The 20,424-nt window shown below is 44.0% G+C and overlaps 1 protein-coding gene and 1 pseudogene across 1 annotated transcript; one reads left to right on the forward strand and one right to left on the reverse strand.

Moving 5' to 3' along the window:
• Positions 1-20,424, forward strand: part of LOC134615929 (NACHT, LRR and PYD domains-containing protein 14-like) — an 851,239-nt pseudogene that overhangs the window by 243,256 nt on the left and 587,559 nt on the right.
• Positions 2,793-19,477, reverse strand: cand1 (cullin-associated and neddylation-dissociated 1). Its single transcript, XM_063460724.1, has 26 exons — positions 19,157-19,477; positions 12,847-12,922; positions 12,679-12,746; positions 12,440-12,594; positions 12,125-12,248; positions 11,954-12,041; positions 11,700-11,868; positions 11,508-11,613; positions 11,291-11,436; positions 10,961-11,112; positions 10,734-10,874; positions 10,171-10,312; positions 9,543-9,751; positions 9,287-9,455; positions 9,116-9,205; positions 8,827-8,980; positions 8,503-8,740; positions 8,236-8,424; positions 7,921-8,064; positions 7,523-7,658; positions 7,276-7,452; positions 7,087-7,182; positions 5,787-5,956; positions 5,533-5,697; positions 5,180-5,287; positions 2,793-4,060 (listed from the first exon to the last, which is right to left on the reverse strand). Exons 1-26 carry the CDS (start codon positions 19,222-19,224, stop codon positions 3,836-3,838), a joined length of 3,705 nt encoding a protein of 1,234 aa, XP_063316794.1. The 5' UTR covers positions 19,225-19,477; the 3' UTR covers positions 2,793-3,835.

Genomic DNA, 20,424 nt, shown 5'->3' on the forward strand with positions numbered 1-20,424 from the left:
CAAGAGCAGAGACCACATGCAAAAGATAATAACAACCTCGCCACCAGCTGAATAGGCCTCCATTTCCACCGGTGCACCGAAGGCCCCCATGCCAGGGCCAGGGCCCCGTGCATGCACCAACCCACAACCCCAGTGACACACCAAACCAGGAACCAAGCACCCCAGGCCCACCAAGAACGCCAGCCCAGAGGTGGTGCACCCCCATGACCCCAAATCCCCAAGCCCGGCCCCACCCAGGAGCAGCGTGGGCTTTAACCTACGTCCGCTAGCACAGACGCTCCTCCGGCCCTGCCACACGCAGTCGCCAGAAAATCACTACCCAAGAGCCACCAGAGCCTCATCCAGGTCAGGAACACAGCTTTCGTGTCCGGCCCCCAAGAAACCCACCCCTAGGGAACCCCCAGATGCAGTTCATAAGGATAGTCTTCTTAGCAAAGCATTAGGCAGTGAGAGCCATCTGGACTGTATTCATCTAAGTTGCCCAATAAGCAATCTGAAGGGGAGGCTGGAATGTTACATTTCAGACACTTTGAGAAGTCTCACATATCCAGCACCAAAACCTCTGAACTGGTGGACAGAACATGGGTGTAACTGTCAGGTGTATTCCCATGACAGTGTGAGCAGTTGTTACAAGATGTAAAACCCATCCCGAACATCCGTTGACCTGTATAGTGCACTCTGTGTAGTATTCTGTATTGTATTAATTGTAGACTGGGATTTCTAATCAATGTAAAGGTTTTTAAACATATGTGAGACCAGATGTTTTGGTCTAAGCTGACTGATAGATCCCTCTCCCATTTTGCAATAGGAAGGGAGATTGATCCATCTACTTTGGAGGGCGCCCTGTATATTTTTGTAATTTTGGGGTTTTCAGATTAAGGAATTGTACCACACTTGGTGGTGTTTGTAATTTGACTTGCGTAGGCTTAACTTTCTTTTTTACTATAGATTAAATTTGTTGATATTCTAACTATCTATTCTTAAGCCCATATCGCATAACTAATCTGTTAAACATAATAAAGTATGTTCCTTCAAATATATGTTTCAACTATTTAATTCCTTTACAACTCCAATCTGGGAAGTTGTTCTGCAGTATGTCAGGGTTGTTCCAAATGGGTCTACATTTCCATGGGAAGACTCAGTCATTTTTAGAAACTCCAACCATGCTGTCAGAGAAGAGCTGATGTTGATGCTTTTGAATATACATGTTGTTTCATGTTTGTGCTAATGAATGGCAGGTCCAAAGTCTATATATTATTGCATAGTGCCTGTTCTACGTCTAGCCAGGGCTCGTCTAAGACAGTATTTTTTAACTATCCTGAGATGTATTTTAGCCTGTTGGCTAAGTAGTGCTGAAAGTTAGGCAGATCTAGGCTGACCATAAAACTAAACTAAACAGAGCATAGACTCCTGTTTGTAACTGTTCATTCACTTAGGTCTTGGGTTTATATTGTGACCTGAACTCTGGCTCCCTCTGCTGCTACAAACTACACTAACTAAACTAAAAACACTCATGGCGGTCTTCTCATAGTTTCAGTTATATACAGATATTTTGATAAATCCCTACAAACAGTCCAAATCCAGGTCCGCATTTCTGAACATTTTATGATTCAAGCAGTTACAGTCAACCACCACAGGTTTGAAAAAAAAAAAAAACCTCAGAGTTTTAAAGAGGTCATCATGTTTGTAGGGGGGTATACATCTAATACACACTGATTTTAATATTATGTTGTGTTGTGTGTCAATTGTTAATTTGACATTTTAATTTAAACTGCTGCAAATACACACTTTGGTTTTATAAAGATTGTGATATATTTTTGACTTTAGTCAGTTTTCAGTCTTTTTTGTGGAGAGTGAAATATTCAAGGATTTGATGGCAGTGACAGAGATCACAGCATTGTAGCTTCCAAGATGGAAAAATTATGTCAATGTAGAAGTGCTGTAAACTGAAGACCACCAGATGGCGACAGCTGCAAAAGGTCTGTGGGAAAATGACTTTCTGGCTGGACCTCTTTGAACACTCAGTTTATGAGATGCTTGCTTTGGGTAAATTCTTGTCATGTAGTACTCTACACCAGCCTTTTCTTATCACATCCAATTTCCTAGAACCAAGATGGTGATGGCAGAAATGCTTCAGAAGTTCAGAGATAAGCAGGTGATGTCATGACAGCTACAACCCCAGTGTACCGTTTGTGCTCAGGACTGAAGCTGAGGGGGTATCTGTAACAAATGATTTCACAATAAAACTGTGCAACGGTAGATTGTAATAAAGGCTCTGGGTAGATCAGCTTAAAGAGCCAGAAATAATTCACCTTATGCAAAGTCTGTTTGGAGACCCGCACATGGATCCTAAGAAGCCGCTGATAATCTAATAGAACTCTTTTTATCAAACCAGATTAGCTAGTGTTCATTTTCAGCATATTAAACATGCAGACGTGTATTGTGTTGGGTTTACAGAAAGAAGGTGGAGTAAGACTTAACTTCACTGTTGTTGAGGGTTCATCTCATTTGGCACAGCTTGTAAGTGAATTGAATTTCTGGATGCAGTCTGGCTGTGTAGGTGTGGCCAGTCAATGTATTTGCTGGGCTGTTTGTGGCCTGGAAACTAGAACTTTGTTATTGTTCTCTATTCATTTCATGAGCTGTGTGTTTAATAAGCATCTAATCAAACATAATTTATTATAAAATACTGATTATTGCTTTTCAGAAATCATCGAACCATCAGGAAAATGAGCATCTCTAAAATGTAGCAACACATAACACAGAAAAAAAACCCCAGTCAGAACATGAAGGCAGGCAGAAATGGACCTTTTTATTTTTCCTCGGGCAATTAACAACAGTGGATTGTCCTGACCAGACCAGAATGAACCGGAATGAACTAGACTGGACCCAGTTTGACCGGATTAAACCAACGAAACCAGTAAGACAGTAAAAATCAAACCCATGCTGACTGGACTAAACCAGTAGAAATGAGTTTGAGGCAGCCAGACTGTGGACAACCAGCAGAACACTACTTTGTTTTTTACACTGCAATACCACGGCAACAGCCACTATGGTCCAATCAGGTCTGGTCAGATGAGGCCTGATCCAATAATCCCTCCTCTTTCCTCTCTCACTTCCTTCCTAAGAGGGGTCAATGGTGGATCTACTGAATCAGGAGGAAACAAAGATGCTGATTGGTCCACACACAGTAAAATCCCGCCCGCTGCTCATCTCCCCGTAGCCTCCTATTGGTTGCCTACATCAATCAAAAAAGGAAGAAAGAAAAAAAAAACCCAGAGCGAGCCCTTCTCCCATTGGTCACCACAGCTTAGGCGGAAAAGGACGTTTCCCCCCCGCCCTTCCATTGGTCAGTTTCAATAACTTGCCAACTGTCAGTCACTCAGCAGCGGCGAATCAGGTTGCAGTACAGTACCTGTGGAACTTTCAGGAATTACAAAAAAGAAAAGAGAAAAAAAAAAAAACAAGAGAAGAATGAGGATGAACAAGGAGATCAACCAGTTAGATGACCTCGCTAGAAAAACAAAGAGGAAGTGGGAGGAGCTTCCAAGCCTTGTATGTAATTTTTTGTTTTTGTCCTATTTCTCCGTGTGTGAGCCGTCCATCCATCCGTCCACTTCCTTTCTCTTCCACCAGCTGATTCAGTGCAATGCATCATGGAACGATCGATCGCTAGGAGAGGGTGTGTCACTACAATTGTGTGTGTGTGTGTGTGTGTGTGTATGTGTGTGTGTTTGCGTCCTGTTGTCATGGAAACATGCTGCAGGGTTAGCGCTCCAGCAGCGGGTGGTGCCGTGTTGCATCGTGGGAACTTCTTTTTGTCCATGGGTTTTTTTTAACTGGTATCCATGGACTCCATGTTGGCAGAGCTGGAGTCTCTCTGGATGGAGTCGAAGATAGCCGCCAGCTCCTGGTTAGATGAGATCTGAGACTGAAACTCTGACATCAGCGGTGACTTCTCGGCCTCGGGGATGGTGAGCAGTGCAACAACGGCTCGCATCGCAGACCGCTTCAGCTCGTCCTGCTTCTCGAACTCCTGCTTCACTGAGTTCGCCTTCACCTACAGAGACAGTGGAGACCGTTAAAAAAACAAACAAAAAAAACTAGGCAATCCTAACTCAAGGGACATCAGTTGGTAAAATGCAACATCACTCTGATGCCTCCTTTAAATGAGTCGTCTAAACACAAAAGTCAGTCATGGTGTTCCTCAGGGTTCTGTGCTGGAGCTAATACTTTTTACATTATACAGTCACGGTCAGAGGTTTATACACACTCATCATGGGCATAAATCTCAGGGTTTTGTTATTTTCTTAACTGTTCTTTTTGGGTGGAATTATTGTCTTTGCATACACTTTTAATAAGTTTAAAAACAAGAATTGGGAGCACAAGTTTGGATATATTTTGGATTTTTTTTCCTCATCCACACAGGGCCAAAACTAAATATACAAATACACCTCACTAACATTTGGTTAAATATACTTTAGCCAGATGCTTTTGGTAGACATCAACAAAGCGTCTGGCATACTTCTGGATGGATATTTGACCACTCTTCTTGGTAGAATCAGTAGAGGTCATTTAAACTGGTTGGTTTCTTGGCACAGACCCAGCTTTTAAGCATAGCCCACAAATTTTCAAAAGGTTTGAGAGATCAAGGTTTCGGTAAGGCCATTCCATAACCAGTTTTGAAGTGTTTGGGATCATTGCTGTGCTGAAACACCCAAGTATATCTAAGGTTCAACCATCTAGCTGTTGATCTGAGATAAAGTTGAAAAATTTGTAAGCAGTTCTCCATCATTACTCCATCCACTTTGTACAAAACAACAGCCAACTGCATGATGCTACAAGTGTTCTATGTTTACTACAAACATACCTTGTCACTGAGGCCAAACAGCTCAATCTTTGTCTTCTCTAACCATAAAGTTTTTCTGCAGATCTCATTCTGTTCATACCTAGTTGACTGAATGTGTTGATTCTAGAGCAGGGAATTCTTTTTCTGTGTTCCTAAAGTGACCTCACTGTGGACAGCGATGGAGGTACAGCTGTACTTTCTTCCTTTTAACCTTGGCCTCCAGGAACACCATGAGGAATATTGGGAGTTATTTTAACCAGGAAAAATCCTTAAAAGTCCACAATAAACAAATATGTTGGACACATTGGATCCAAACTGGTTTAAAAATACCTTTGTGGTACAGGTGGCCCTCAATGGCTCCACTAGTCTGTCCAGTCTTTGAAGAACAGCACTGGGACACAGAGATGACAGTCTAGCCAGCATCAGGAAGGTCAGCATCTGCAAACACAGCAGCAGCTTCAGTATCTATGATTCAAATACCTTATGGTGTTTAAACATCATGATCTCAGATATACACAAATGACTCTCCTGGTTTTTCACTGGACCATAAATGAAGCCAGCCACTCATATTTGAGTTTTAATGGAAGGATTAAACCTGAATTTAATGAAAATGCTAAAGGTTAAAATACACTTATGATTTGTAACTCCATCCTCAGGATCCAGGTCCTGGGGCTCAGACACACCTTGATGTCGTAGTGGTCCTTCAGACCGTCCTCCACGTGGTTGAGGAAGGTGAAGATGTCGAGTCGGTCCAGGCAGCTGTCCAGCAGAGTGTACATACACTCGAACGCAGCCTTCCTAAGGTCCAGCCCATCGTCCACCGTGTGTTTGAAGGGTCCCATCTCCACCTGCAGAGTAGTAGGACAGTAGTCAGACGCATGACCTCGCCCACTCGATCCCCTCCCAGCAATCGATTCCCCGCTGCAGGTGTCCTCACCTCTCGGATCAGCTCCTTCCGGACTTTGGTCTCGTTGTACAGCTGCGGTAGAACCGAGTCTAGCAGCTCGCGGATCAGACTGGGTTTATTGTGGGCGGCGGAGTTGAACGTTACCAAGGCAACACGCCGCACATTCAAGTCTGGATCCTCCAGCGTCTTCAGGAAATCACCTGAGGACAAAAACAGCCAATCAGAGGACAGACAGAGGGGGAAATTTTCATTTCTCACCAGAGTGTGACAAACTCTGACTTTAATGATAAAAACATCAACTTCAGACATTTTATAGTGTTTAATTAAGAAAATAAGGTCTTCTTGTCACGTTTAGAGTTTGCATAAAGAAGGAGAAAAAGCCCTGCATTTATAGCCTTTCACAGCTGATCCAATTTTTCTATTATAACTTGTGTTTATTACAACTGTGAATGGGCGTTTTTACCACAATATTATTAAATATGTGTTAATCAGCAAATTAAAACAAGAACCAAAAGCTGCCACCCCGAGAATAAAACAAAGACGAGAAGTCTGATAGATCATTTTCTAGTTTCACACACTGCTGAAAGTTGCGTCTTTGCTTTCTGCACACCTCCTGATTCTGCTCACATCATCAGAGCGCCACCTTCACCTCGTGCAGCTGTGAGTTTAGTAACTGTGATGGCAATCAGCGTTTCCGAGTCTGAGATTAGAGATGGGTGGGGCGATATCTCTGGGTTTCCACCCAGAGCGTCAAACTGAAGTATCTAGTGTTCACAAGTGATGGAAAGCCAGCAGTAATGCTAGCATTTGTGGTTTTTCGAGTTTTCATTTAATCACAGACCCTCACCTGTCACCGAAACAATGAAATCATGGATACGAGCAGCAGAAAAAAGATTCATCCCCTGTTCTTGCCAACCAATGTTTTAACGACACAGACTAGAAAAAAATATCTGCAATTGCCACAGCTACCACTCAGCCTTCTAGTAAACAGACCTCTGGCATCAATTTCAAAATCACATTGTTCTGAAGTTATCAAATTCACAAGACTTTCAGAAAACGTGAGCCCTGACTTTGACCTTTAGTTCGAGGTCACCGGGATTCAAACTCGTCTGAGATTTTTAGCTGCTCCTGCTCACATTCACAAACTTCTGTATCCACAACGCCCAAACGAAACAACAACAACATGAAGCTTGTGGATCCCAAGTTAAACATTCCTGAATTTCAAGCAGACCAGAGACAGAAAATGACACCGTGTAAACAAAAACAAAAACCAAAAGAACCCAAAAGTGACAAAAGAAAGATAAATCATTTGGATTTGTGTGTGGGTTACCTATGCAGTTCTTCAGCAGTGGGTCAATGGGCTGTGGCTGGTCAGAGATGGTAAACTTCACAGCCGTTACCACAGAACTCCTGGCATACGACGAACCTGGAAACGTGCAGAAATCAATAAATCAGCGTTGATATCGATCAGCCTCATCGCCAGCAACGACCCATCTGATTGGCTAACCGTATGGGTCACCTGAGAGCAGGTATCCTTTGAGGCGGGGCAGCAGCGTCTCGGGGTCGATCAGCGTCAGTTTGCCCAAACACTCGGCTACCACGTTCCTGGTTCCCTCCTCCTGACACTCGCAGTGTTTGAGCAGCAGCGACCAAACAGACTCCACGTAGGGCTTCAGCCCGGAGACAGATGCCGAGCCTGCAAACAAACAATGTTAAAACCAAACACACACACACACACGCAGGAAATGTGATGTGTTTTTCCTCACTGATGATCTCTTTGAGCGAGTGAAGCAGCAGGTACTGCCTCTTGGAGGAGGAGATCTCCTGCAGGACGAAGGGCAGGTACTCTGGCAGGTTCCCCACTGCTATGCTGCCCAACGCGTACGAGGCAGCCGATTTCACCTGTGACACAGAGAGCAGGTGGCTTAATCTCCACCGAAACAACAGCACAGGTGAACAACCGCAGGAAAGCTCATTGCTTCCTTTGAACACATCACATCAAAGATTAGCATCTTTTCCATCATCTTTTTTATTTAGTCAGTAAAATCTTTAAAAAAAATAAAAAAAAATTTTTATGGAACTTTTTAATTTTATTCAGATAGAACAGTGCAGCAGAGCTGGGGGATGTCACATCTGGATTCAGAGTGTAGACAGGTGTAGTTACCTCTTCACTGGAGGAGGAGAAAGCATCCAGGATGACAGTCTTGAGCTCTGGTTGGCCGCTGAGGTCCACGTGGTGTCCAACCTCACCCAATGAGAGCAAAGCGAGGAGCCTGATGGAGTCTGTGGAACGGCTGTTCTTCACATCCTGTGAGGAACACAAGGTCTCTGAATCTCGTGGCTCTTACTGCTCGCTGTTCATCGGAAGGTCAGAAATTACAAGACTGTTTGGAAGGTGTCGCCCCCTACAGGCAATGAAAACCTCAAAAAACAGCTCAATAAAACTGCAGAGAGGTGAACGCTGCTCACTCTGACTCACCTGGATGAACTGTCCCACCACGGCAGGCCCCTCAGTGGGACAGGCTCTGGTCAGAGCAGCGACGCACTTGGCAATGGAGCAGTACGCTTGTTTGTGCGGCAGGGCGGCGCTCTGGGAGTAAACAGGGCCAGTTAGCATCCTCAGCAGGTCCATGTAGCCCAGGCCGGGAGTGTCGGTGGCCACGAGCGCCTGAGCAGGAAGTCACATGGTTAATATGCATATTCACGCCCACCATACACGCCGAAGGGTAAGCGGAGCTGGAAGTACCTGGTAGAAGTCGAGCATAGCAGAAAGCGCGCCTCCTTGCAGCAGCGGGGATCGAACCAGCGCAATGAGCTGCTGGAGGATGTTCCCTCCGCTCAGCTGACCCAGTGAGGATGGGTGAGTCACTGCCAACGTGGACAGGAAGCTCAGCGCCATCTGAGACACGTGCATGTCGCTCTCAGAGATCAGAGGAGGCAGCTCGGCCAGGACAGCATCTACCATGACCGGAGTCACCGCAGAGCTGAAGCACAGGATGAGAGGGTGAGGGTGGTGGACAGGGTGGAGCTGAGGTTTGGTGGGCGGGGCTTACTGGTGTGTGTGTGTTACCTGTAGTTTCTGAGCAGGATGTCCAGAGCGGCCAGCGTGCAGAGCTTCAGGGCACGCTGGTTCTTCCGGAGGAAGGAGGCGAGGATAGGAACGGCGTCGGGAAGAACGGGCCTCAGGTCGATTTTCAGTGGTGAGCCGGCAATCAGCGTCAGAGCTGTGCGCACACACACACACATCAAACACTAACAGCTCCAGCCCGGTGAACAATATCCAACACTTCATTTCGATATGGAAGCAGAAAAGAGACAAGCTTCCTTTGAGACACAACTGGTGTGTGGGCGGGGCTTACCTTTCACCGTTGTCAGCCTTGTGATCTCATTCTTGAGGCGTTCTAAGAAGATCAGCAGTGTTCCCGGAAGCTCAGCAGGCAGATGGTCACCTGTACCAGAAAAAAGGAAGACATTAAACCGAGGAAAGCTACGTGACATCACATCATGTGACTGGCAAGTGTGTGCGTTACCTAGGTTACAGATGATCTGCCCCATACAGGAAATGGCTCGCTCTTTCACCTCCTGGTCAATGTCGGCGGCCTTCAGGCGCTTGATGGTGCAGGTGAACAGGTCGTTAATGTAAGGGGAGGGATCGAAGCTGTCGCTGGCTTCTGATTGGCTGTCCAGTGGTCGGATCACCTGGTGGAAACGCAGAACAGGATGGAGGATAAAAATCAGCTGTGATATTAGAAACAGAAAGGAGGAGGTTGTGAGTTTGACTCCGACCTTGACAAGCTGTTGAGTAACGAGCAGAGCCTCAGAGGTGATCTTGTAAAAGGGGTCTCCCACGCATGACACCACGGGCGGGACAAGGGCAGGGACGTGGGCGTGGAAGGCGTGAGCAGGGTGTGTGACCATGATGACGTGGAGGCAGGCTAGAGCGTCGATCTTCAGGTTTGAGCTGCTCGACTTGTCGTTCAGAGAGAAAATGATACCTGCAGCGCGCGCGCGCACACACACACACACACACACACACACACACACACACACACACAATTACCTCACTGCCACCAAGACTTACACAGCTCCAAAGCGCTCCAAAGAGTAACCCCAGCAAAAACAGAAACATCAAACATTCCAAGAACCTATACAAAACGTTTTGGAGCCGTAACCTAACCCCAGCAGAAAGCCGGCCATTCTGACATCTGACTAAGATGCTGTTTTGTGGGTGTGTTCCTGTGTCCTCCCTGAAATCTGTTGGGGGGGGCTTACAGTTTTATGGCACCAACTCTGCACGACTGGGCCACAGAATTATGTAAAGAACTACAAAAATACTGGTGAAAAATATTTGTATCTGTGTGTGGTGACTGTATTCTATCATAACTAGATTATTCTTGGCCTGCGGCAGCGTCACCTGGTATGAGGACCGGGATGTGCTGAGTCAGGGCGCCCGGGAGGACGTTCACCAGCTCGGTCAGCATGTTGAAGCAGCACTGACGGGTTTTCACGCTTTTCTCCTTTAGCTGTTTGTGCAGAGCTTTCACAATCATGGGGACCTGTGGAGGGCGAAAGATGTTACCAGAGAATCACAGGAGACCACCGCAGGTACTTCCTGCTGCTTGCGGTCGGCCTTGCAGGATGCTGAGGGTTTCCTCTCGCCGTGAGAACCAAAGATATGCTCCTAAAAGCTGTGCAGCACTGACATCTGCTGTAGGAAAGCTGAACTACAGCCAAAGACCAGTGAGAAACTGTCCTGAGAGAAAACTTTATACCCATTTCTCATATAGAGTGAGCACTGATTGGTTGCCAGGAGGTGATAACTTTTATCTCCTGTATCTAAATAACCTACTCCTAAACTCCTCTAACATCTCATACTTTATACATCTCTAATATCTCTTTATTTCATTAATTAAAAAAATTCTGCTTCTGCGTGGCGAGCATAAAGAGAAAAAAGCTCCGCCCACAGCAGGAGCATACCTGGCTCTGCAGCATCGTCAGCGGCGTGTCCCCTTGCTCCATGGCGTCTGGATCAGCCAACCAGCTCTGAGCTGGTCTGGTCTGTTTGAGAAGCGACAAGTAGGCGTGGAAAACATCCGCCTTTACATTCTCCTCCCTCTCCTGCACGCGCATACACACAGAGACAGGTCAGACATTAAGGTCATCGTTACACATCTCAGAGATAGAAGCCGATCGAATGACGCTACCTTGAAGCGACAGACGAGCGCAGGAGACACGGTGCGGTAGAATTCCGGGAGCATCTCATGACGAGTCGAGACGACAGCGTCTAAACACTTCGCCGCCGCCCTTCGAACCTTCCAACTCATGTCGTCATCATCACTGTACTCATCGTCGCTGCCTGGAAAGGAAATGAAGAGATGGCGTCACCGATTAATGTTCAAACGAATAATTGGGATGTAAATGAGTGGGCAGTGTCATGTGATTTCAAAGCACCAATCAGCTGAGCCTTTAACAGTTTAACATAAACTGGAGGTTTCTTACTTCAGCAGCGATAGCCAGAGCCAGGGTTTCAGTACCTTGATAGTCTTCATCGTTCTGCTCAGCATCCATGGCGTTGTCATCCTCATCTTCATCATCAAAGTTGTAGTTGGGGTCGTAGGTCAGGTAGCGCAGGCAGATGGAGATGACGGTGGGGACGTGTGGGTAAACTTCTTTGGGACACCTGGAAAGAATAAAAGCAGTGAGCACACGAGGCACCGCCGCCACAGATTCTTCGGTCTGAGACGGTTTTACCTCCTGACGAAGGACTCGAAGGCCTGGATGCAGTACTCTCTGAGCTCGTCATCGTCCACGTTACAGAACTTCACCACCAGAGGGATGATCTTCTCCAGGTACTCACCTGTTAAAGAGAGATGAGAGGTCAGAGGTCAGGGAGGATTCATCTCTAAATCAGAGACATGACAGTGTGGAGGCCAGGCGTCTCACCGATCCTGTGTCCAGCCTGTCTGCTGATGGCGGCCGTGCACTGGATGTATGTCCTGGTGGTCGACATGTTGTCATTCCTCCCCAGCTCGGCGAGGAGGTGCTCGATCAGGTCGATGAATACCAGATTTCCGCAGGACATAACCAGGTGGCCCAGAGCCATGATGGTCCTCTGAAATGCCCAAATAACAACAGGTAAGGACACAAACAGCTTCCTGAAAGCTCAAAAACACAAAAGTCAAAGCGGTTGGACAGACCTTTCTGACGGCCAGCCGGGGGGAGGTGAGCTGAGGCAGAAGGCAGCTGAGGATGGAGGGGTGGAAATTCACCAGCAGACCCCCCTGTCTGCAAACAGAGACACGGAGAAGAAGTCAAAACTTCACCCATCCCCACCAGCGCCATCCATCGGCGACCGCCTAACTACGTACCTGCAGAGCATGTCGGCCATGATGTCAAGTGCCTCCAGCTGCACGGACACGTCTTCCTGTTTGGCGATAGCGCTCGTCAAACGACCCGTTATCTTCTTACAGACGCTGGCCGCTAAAGCTGAGCCTGAGACGGAGGCAGGAGGAGAAAAGATGAATCTTCGCATTTTCACAGGAAAACCATTAACGATCTGAAGATTCATGAAATCACTGGATGCTGAAAATTTTCACATTTTACAGATCAAAACTTGCTCGCTCAGAAGTGATACTGAATGAAATATCTGCTGTTATGAGATCAGTACTAGTCATATATTTTACCACTTGAGGCCGGCGGTAGCTCTCCAATGACTGTTTTGAGTCCAATGGAGGAAATGTCTCTGAGCTGCTCTTTGTCTGAAAGCATGTTGGTGCACAGAGTGTCCACGATCGTCTCCACCTGGTACTCCTTCACCTTACTGACCAGAGGGCCCAGGCTGAAACAAACACACCCACAGTCACACACATGGACACGATCAAACAGGAAATAGGAAATTAAAACTTAAAATCAAATAAATTACCATTTGACAGCCAAGTTCTGAACTTCTCCATTCTTGTCTTCCAACAGTTTGAGAATCATCCTCACCACCTGTTCATCAGTGTCAAGAAATTTCAATAAATTATCAATAAATTATAATCAATCATTAGACAGACACCAGGTGAAGCAGTGCGAGGTCATACACACGGACCTTCCTCTCGCTGTCGTCGTCCAGCTTGATCGAGTCTTTCTGAAGCTCCGTCATCAGGTCATTAGTTGCCATAAATCTGGAAAACAGCAAACAAACAAATTAATAAAGCGAGTCGAAGTGTGCGGTGATTATACGCACAGATGGGCGAGTCATTTTACAGCTGAGGAGATGCAAAAAGTACAACATCTGCTTCAGACAGAGCTGAAGTCTTAGCTTTCCTCCTGAAAATCTCAGAAAAAATAATTGATTTTAATTTGAGTTTTTAAAGCTTGGAGTAAAACATCCAACAGGAGGCGCTGAAGAGACCAGGAAATGGAAAGCACTAAAAGGGGAAAGGACATGACAAAACGGGCAACAAAGGAGGACTTCTTTGTTCTGCTAGAAGATCAGATCATGAACTCTGAAAATGCATATTTAAGACTCATCAATCCATGTTCTTCCCAAAGTGTTTTCACGTCAGTTTATTCTCCAGCTGTCCTAATGAAACGGTTCATTTTTACACCAAAACCCCGTTAGGTCGAGCTCATTACAGCAGGGTTTCAAACAAGCAAGTAGACGATATAAAAAAACTCGCTCCTCTCACACTGACAGGATCAGTAGAGGATTCAGCAGCTGGTGTCTTTTTCGTTTCTGTGTCAGAGCAGTGAAACGACCGACTGCACGTTTCTCACCAAACTCTCGGACTTCCCGTCTGTGACGTCATCCAACACGACCGGTTTGGCAGTGGGTCAGTGATGTCACACTGACCTCCACAACCTGAAGTCTGACTGCTGTTGGGTGCCAGGATGAAGCCCTCGGACCTGACGCTGGTGCAGGACAGTTGAGAGATCAACCTTCAGAGTATTTAAGTTTTAGTCTTTTTTTAGTCCTCAAATGTGCATCAGCCAAAGTCCTGAGTGCTTCATTCAGACATCCTGACCTCTGCTAAAAGAGCTTTTATAAAAACCAACGAAGCAAAATGGAAATAAATGAAATTATGTAAGACCCTCTCTTTTGTCTGAGCTGCGTCTCTCTAAAGCGAGCTTGGTAAAAATAATCTGAAGGATGACAAACGAGCCGTTTTAGGACACTTTTATTAACTTCTTTAAATGGATCCGTTTTTGCTGCAGATCCAAATCCTTTAATGCAGAATGAAAGCTGCTGTCAGTCCTCCGAGGTTCACATATATACAGCCCAATACAGAGGATTGAAGCTGCCAACATCAGAGAGAAAGAAATGTATAAACTGCATTTTTCTTTGTACTAATGCACATATTTAATACGTTTTATTTTATTTATTTTACCTAATAAGCCAAGTACTAAATTCTCAGAGATAAAATTGAAGAAACCCTGAGATGTACAGGGCAAAATGTAAAAAAATATTCAAAATATGTACCATCAGTAAATAAATTTTAATAAAAGAGGCAATAAACCTATTATAAATATACACAGTGATGTCAAAAAATATATTATTGACAAAATAATGAATTCAAATTTCACAAATTACGCTGAATTTATTACTGGTATTGATAAAGAAAAATGTGACAAAGTATAATGAATAAAAGCCACATTTAATTTATTCTCGGATTTCTTTACTTTGTCATTAATTTAAAAAAATAGAATTGCTTATTTAACTAACAATGAATAACTTAAGGAATTTTAAAAATTGAGTAAATAAAGATCAATAAAACTATGAAATAGAATCTACCAACTGTGGGCATTCATTCATTTATAAATTGAAATCTTCGCCATTTCATTCATAACCAGTTAATAATGAATCTAATCATTGCCTGCTTTTTTGTGCATTTAATTCTGCATTCTTTCCCACCTTAAAAATGTTTCATTATGTTTTTAATACATTTATTTTCTTTTTAATTATGAAAATAAGGAGTGGGTCATTCATAGAGTATCAGTGTGCAAACTTTAGCATTAAAACAGAAAAATAAGTCTAACAATTATTATATTAATGAATAATCTGAAAAATAAACAATAAACACATTTTAAAATGTAATGAAAAATTAAATTCCATTAAATGTTATATTTACATGAATGTATTTTATAGATTAATACCTATGTTTATCTTGCATGTAACAGTACTGGTGCACTGAATATTAGTATATTCTTTTTGGCATTCGGTGAATTTTATTTCATTTTTGGGCAATTTCAGACATCTGCACCAATCACCTCATGCTCCATACGTTTATAAAATAACTAATATGTAGTTCCTGTCACACAGAAGCCGTGTGGAAACGCTCATATCAGGCCTAAAAGTGGGTCAATTTTTACCCAACAGGAGGCAAAACTGACAGCTTTCCATGATATCGAGGATTCCTTGTTCTGAGAGGGCGGCCGTCAGAAGCGATGAAGCTGATTATCTGTGCTGCCAGCTTGTGATCGTCCCCGAGCAGCTGACACAAAGAGGGCCAGGCTGCTCTGAATTTCAAGCTAAATATGAGCTTCTTTTTACTGGTCAAAGAGTCTGATCCAAGCCACTCTGTGCCTCTTTATGCAACACTCCTCACAAACACATCAACATGGCTCAAAGTACGACCACCACAAAAACCAACACAATCAGGCAAAAACATACCAAGGGAAATGAAGACCGCACAGATAAAACTAAAGTAGTATTTATGTTTTAAATGATCTTAGTATTCTAATTTTGCTAAGATCTTTTTTTTTATTTTCTGCCACGTACTTCTTTCTCCAGTGGCAAAGTTTTACGTTAACACGCATCAGACTGCTCTTGGAAGCGAAGCCCCGCCCAACTGATGCTTATGAATGTCGTTCAATGGTGGCTTAAAGGGCGAGGAGCTAAAACAGCTCGTTTTAGACCAAGGATGAACTGAAGGGAAACACAGAGGCTGAACATGAGTTAAATGTGGCTTATTTTGAACTGTGAATCATGCAAAGCTGCGCTTGCACAGTCTAAGAACAAAGACGTGGAAACCTGGGATCGACAACTCTTTTCTTTCCTGTTCCCGAACAGCTGATCAGTTAGTTCAATCAGCTCTCAATATGTTTACCCTGAGTTAATGAAAAAAAGCCATCATCAATGGAGCTCCAACACTATAATTCACCATGGTAACAGGTAAATAAAGAGCAGAGCCTCCATTTCAATCCAGATGAGCAGGGCTATGAAGACGTTTTAGTGCTGACCGTGATATTCAAACAGGAGGGAAGAAGAGAGTGATTTTAATCAGCTCTGTCCACTCTGTCATCATCACTGACTGAATGAAACTTGATAACCGCACTTTAACTTATAGATGACGCAGTAATCCTAATTTGATTAGATTTTTAAATCTAATTATCCATTTAAAATGTTGTTTGGCATCATTTAATCACTAAATCTCAATCAATGAACAAACGTAATGAGTTTACAATCAGACTGTGTGCAGCTGCTTCCAAAAACTCACTTTAAATAAATTTAGTTCAGTTTCATCTTTACATCTCCAAAATTCCAGCCGTGGCAGATGTTTTTCCATCAGTGTGATCAGTTACAACACAACCAAGGAATGATCACTGTGCTCTGTGTCTGAAGCTTTACACAGATTAGTTTGATTTAACCACTGTTTCTCAGTAACGTACAGTAAACGTTAGTAGTGACAGTCTGACAGTTGTGTTACTGCCCACAGTCTCGGAGGCAGAAAGATGAGACTACAGTTTATTCTGAGCTTATTATAAATCAGTGATGTAATCGCAGAATCTGCCCTCATATATTGACGAGTGACTGACCTTAAAAGCGCTCGTGTAAAGTATAAAACACACTTAACACCTAAACTGGGATTTCTGTGTGTGTAAAATTGTCTGTAGATGGATTCGTTCCAATCTTCGGCGGCGACTTCATGAATGAGGAAATGAAACTGTCAGCTGGTCAGTCAGCTGGTTCAGGCGCAGTAAGAAGGGAGGAGCCAGAGAACAGTTTTAGTTCACAGAGTCTGTTACCGTGGTAACTGGCACAGAGTTTAAGTTAACTGTGAACCAGAAAACCCAGTTTCCCCCTGAGCTCAGGATTAACAAACTCCTGGAGCAGGGCCTGATGACGTTCTTCTTCCTGTCAAATCAGTTTATAAGCTCAGTTTTTAAGCTCCAACATAAATAAATCATTGCATATTTGTGTTCGTCTGGCGCTAACGGACCTCCTGTCAGACGCTTCATCTGCCTTCACTGTTTGCTAGACGATATCAGCTGCAGATAATCAATACAAACTGTGTGACTTCAGTCTGCCTGTTAATAAACTCATTAATCTGAAGCTTCAGTTCAGGCTGCGACTGCAGCATTTCAATTTCACCTGCTGATTATACTGAAGATGAATCGATTAAACATTATGAAAAACAGCAACAGAAAACAGCAAGAAGGCCTTTTGTGAACTCCCCTTTGTTTTTCAGATACTGTCATTTATATATGTAGGTTTTAGCCCTGAGTTTCTGTGGTTAAAAGCCCTATTGGGGGTGGGGGGGATGCAGTTGGTAATCAGTTAAAAAGCAGCAACTGCTTTTTATGTCATCCTGAAAATGACAAAGAGGAAGAAGGGGTTGACCAAGAGTTTCCCTCATTGGCTTCACACTTATTTTCTACAAAGAGCATGCTCCGTCACCATCATCTCAGCTTACACTACCTGTGGTGTACCACAGGGGTCAATTTTAGATCAGGTATTATTTACTTAATATACAACTTTTTACAAAACACACTAATGTTTGTATTAAGCAGGTACCTGCAGCAGGTGTGTCATAATTTAAGGCTTGGTTAAATCACTCTCCTTATTTCTTAAGGTGGTCTTTTTGGTGAATGCATTTTGTAATGAATTTAAGCATTCAAGTGATAATTTGTAAACCTATGTCACTGCATGTGATTTATCAGAGTGCCATGGGTAGCCAAGCACCAACCCTCAAAGTTTGAAAACTTAAGACAACACCGAAAAACCAGAAAATGCACTTCCTCTAACTCTCATGTTAGAATCCAAATTTACAGCAGCAATAAACAACCTCTACAACTAGTTTCTTTCTCCATAGCGACTTTATGGAGAGTATATTTAATATAACTCACCTATTTAAATCCCATTAAATTCAATTAAGGGTTAAAGTGTGCATTATTGGCCTCTGTTAGCTGTCTGAACTAGACCTCTGGATTGGAGCGTTTGTGCATTTTTTAACATTTTTAATGAAATTATTTGACTAATAATATGGCTGTTGCGTAGTTAATCATACTAATAGACTATCCAAGAAGTCTGAGCCCCAGTTTAGGTTAAAGATGAACCTAGATCGAAGATTTAATTTGGATTTTAATTAGCAGGTATGCTGACCCTGAACAGTGTACTGATGCAGCTTCCATGTTTTTGAATATGGTCTCTTCTTACTCCAACAAAAACAATAAAAACTCAGTCCAGTAGCCAAAAGGTGCTGCCACTCTAGCTACAACCATCTTTTAAATACACTATGTATAGTGCTGGTTGCTGCCCCGCAGCAGGCTTCTAAAAGCTGACCACTCAGGAGGACAGTAGTGTTTCATATTCTACTCTTGACTTAGTTCAATATCAAAGAAAGCAGCTTCCCAGAAGTTCTGTTACCTAGTGTTCAAACTGTCTGAAACAAGCCAGGTTTGTGTGAAACTAACAGAAATTGTTCCTATTTGTTTCCTATCTGAAACAAGCCATTTACTGTCTAAAAACAACTACCTTCTGTCTGAAACAAGTCGTTTGTCTACTTTCCTTCCAGAAAGTAGCCAATTTTCTGTATGAAACAAGCTGTTTTGATGGAGCTACAGCAGCTTATTTCAGGGAGGATGAACTGCAAGGTTGTACCGAGGCCCAGTGAGAGACAAAGCTGGCTTATTTTGAACTGTGACTTACGCAAAGCTGCTCTGACGAGAGTTCTAAAACAAAACAACCACAGAAATGGGATCAGAATAAGACACCTTTAACGCTGACAGAGTGCAAGGCTGAAGCTCCGACCTTCTCCGTCTGTTTACCGGCGTCACCACACCCCCGTTAGCTGGAGCGACACTTTGACGTTAAACCCGCCCGGTTCCCGGGAGAAATCCCACTAGCAGGGGGGCTACCTTCACATTTGAATCTACATCACAGAGCGCCGTCACTCATGCTAAGCTAGCCTGCGGATTGACAGAAGTTGGTGCTAGCCCGCTAGCCTGCAGGCTAGCTGCTAATGCTAGCAGCTAACCGCGGATGTGACGATGATCAGACAGGTGGCATGCTAGCTGTTAGCCTGAGAGCGGCAGGCCCGCCGCAGCAAAGCGCCGCTTTCAGTGCGAAATAACAACACTCCGATGCGATAAACAACAACTGACGGTCAGATCCCTCCACCCGGGCGTTGTTTTACCTGAAATCCTTGTCGCTGGAGGTCATTTTCTCCAGCAGGTTGGAGATGTGGTACGAGGCGCTCGCCATGTTGGTGCTGTTAGCCTCCTACTAGCAGAGTGCGCTCGGTGAGGATGTTCCGGCTGCGGGCTCTGGTGTCTCTGGCTGGCTGTGTGACCGCCCTGCTCGGATGATTTCGGGGGTAGAGAGTGTGTTTCTGTTCTTCTTCCTCTTCTTCCACCTTTCTCTTCAGCTACAGCGACTGTCGCATCCCGGGGCTACCAGTTTGGTGTGTTTGAATGGAGCTCCCGTTCTCTCCGCAGAGGGGCGGGGTTAGTGGCGCTGGACGATGCGGGGTCGAAGGTCACAGTTTGACCAATTTTTCTGTCAGTTTGTCTTTCTAAACTCTCATAAAAGGTCATTTTACCCCAAGTAAAATGAAAATCTGCATAAAACACTCACCCGAGTCCAAAGTGTGAATTAAAACGACTCACTGAAAGACTTTAAGTCATATTAAGTTCGATATTTTATCTTTTTTTTTCCTTTTTCCTTTTTTTTGACTGAGGTCAAAAAGAATCAGATTAAGAGGTTTTACTATCACGTGTACAGTAAAATTCAGTAGTGATACACAAAAAAATAGTTTAAAAAATAGTTAAATAGAGGTCAGCTTAAAAAAAAACAGTGAGGCAGTAAAAGAATGATAGCAGCAAGAGTGAATGGGGAGGTTCACAAGATGTTAGTGTGACCTTCTCTGATTGATGGTTTGGACATGTGGAGAGGAGGGATAGTTGCTGTATTAGTTAAAGGATGTTGAAAATGGAGCTGCCAGGCAGGAGGAACAGGCAAGAAGATGTCAGCTTAAAAAAACTGACTTGGAGAGATAAGGTTAATGATTGCACTGAGGAGGTGACAGTCAGTCATCAGGGATAATGTCCAGTGTTGATAGGAAGGCAGCTTTTAATTTCTCTTGGAGATACTTCCTGTCCTGAACAGAGGGGCTTCGATGCCACCCCGTGACTGAACTGATGATGATGCATTCAACTGCACATCTGTAGAAACTGTTGACGTCCACCAATCTGTAAAGATCTGGGAACTGAGGAGAACACTTTTGGAACTTTTGGGAGAGGAATATTGTCCCATGGAGCAGATGTTGCTTTAAAACCTGTGTATACCTTTTAGCATTGGTGATGTATTTCCAAATGTGAAAGCTGCTAATTCCATTGACACTAATATACCCCAATACGATCAGAAATGCAGGCTTTGAACTGAGCACTGATAACAAGCTTGGTG

The sequence above is a fragment of the Pelmatolapia mariae genome, linkage group LG17 (assembly GCF_036321145.2).
Source record: "Pelmatolapia mariae isolate MD_Pm_ZW linkage group LG17, Pm_UMD_F_2, whole genome shotgun sequence".
Taxonomy (NCBI): Eukaryota; Metazoa; Chordata; class Actinopteri; order Cichliformes; family Cichlidae; genus Pelmatolapia; species Pelmatolapia mariae.

Excerpts from the sequence above, each read along its gene's own strand:
- cand1 (XM_063460724.1), bottom strand. The coding sequence starts at position 19,224 with ATGGCGAGCGCCTCGTACCACATCTCCAACCTGCTGGAGAAAATGACC. Across the intron at positions 10,313-10,733 it reads TGACGATGCTGCAGAGCCAG|GTCCCCATGATTGTGAAAGC; the intron begins GTATGCTCCTGC and ends CGCCCTCCACAG. Across the intron at positions 9,456-9,542 it reads TTACTCAACAGCTTGTCAAG|GTGATCCGACCACTGGACAG; the intron begins GTCGGAGTCAAA and ends CGTTTCCACCAG.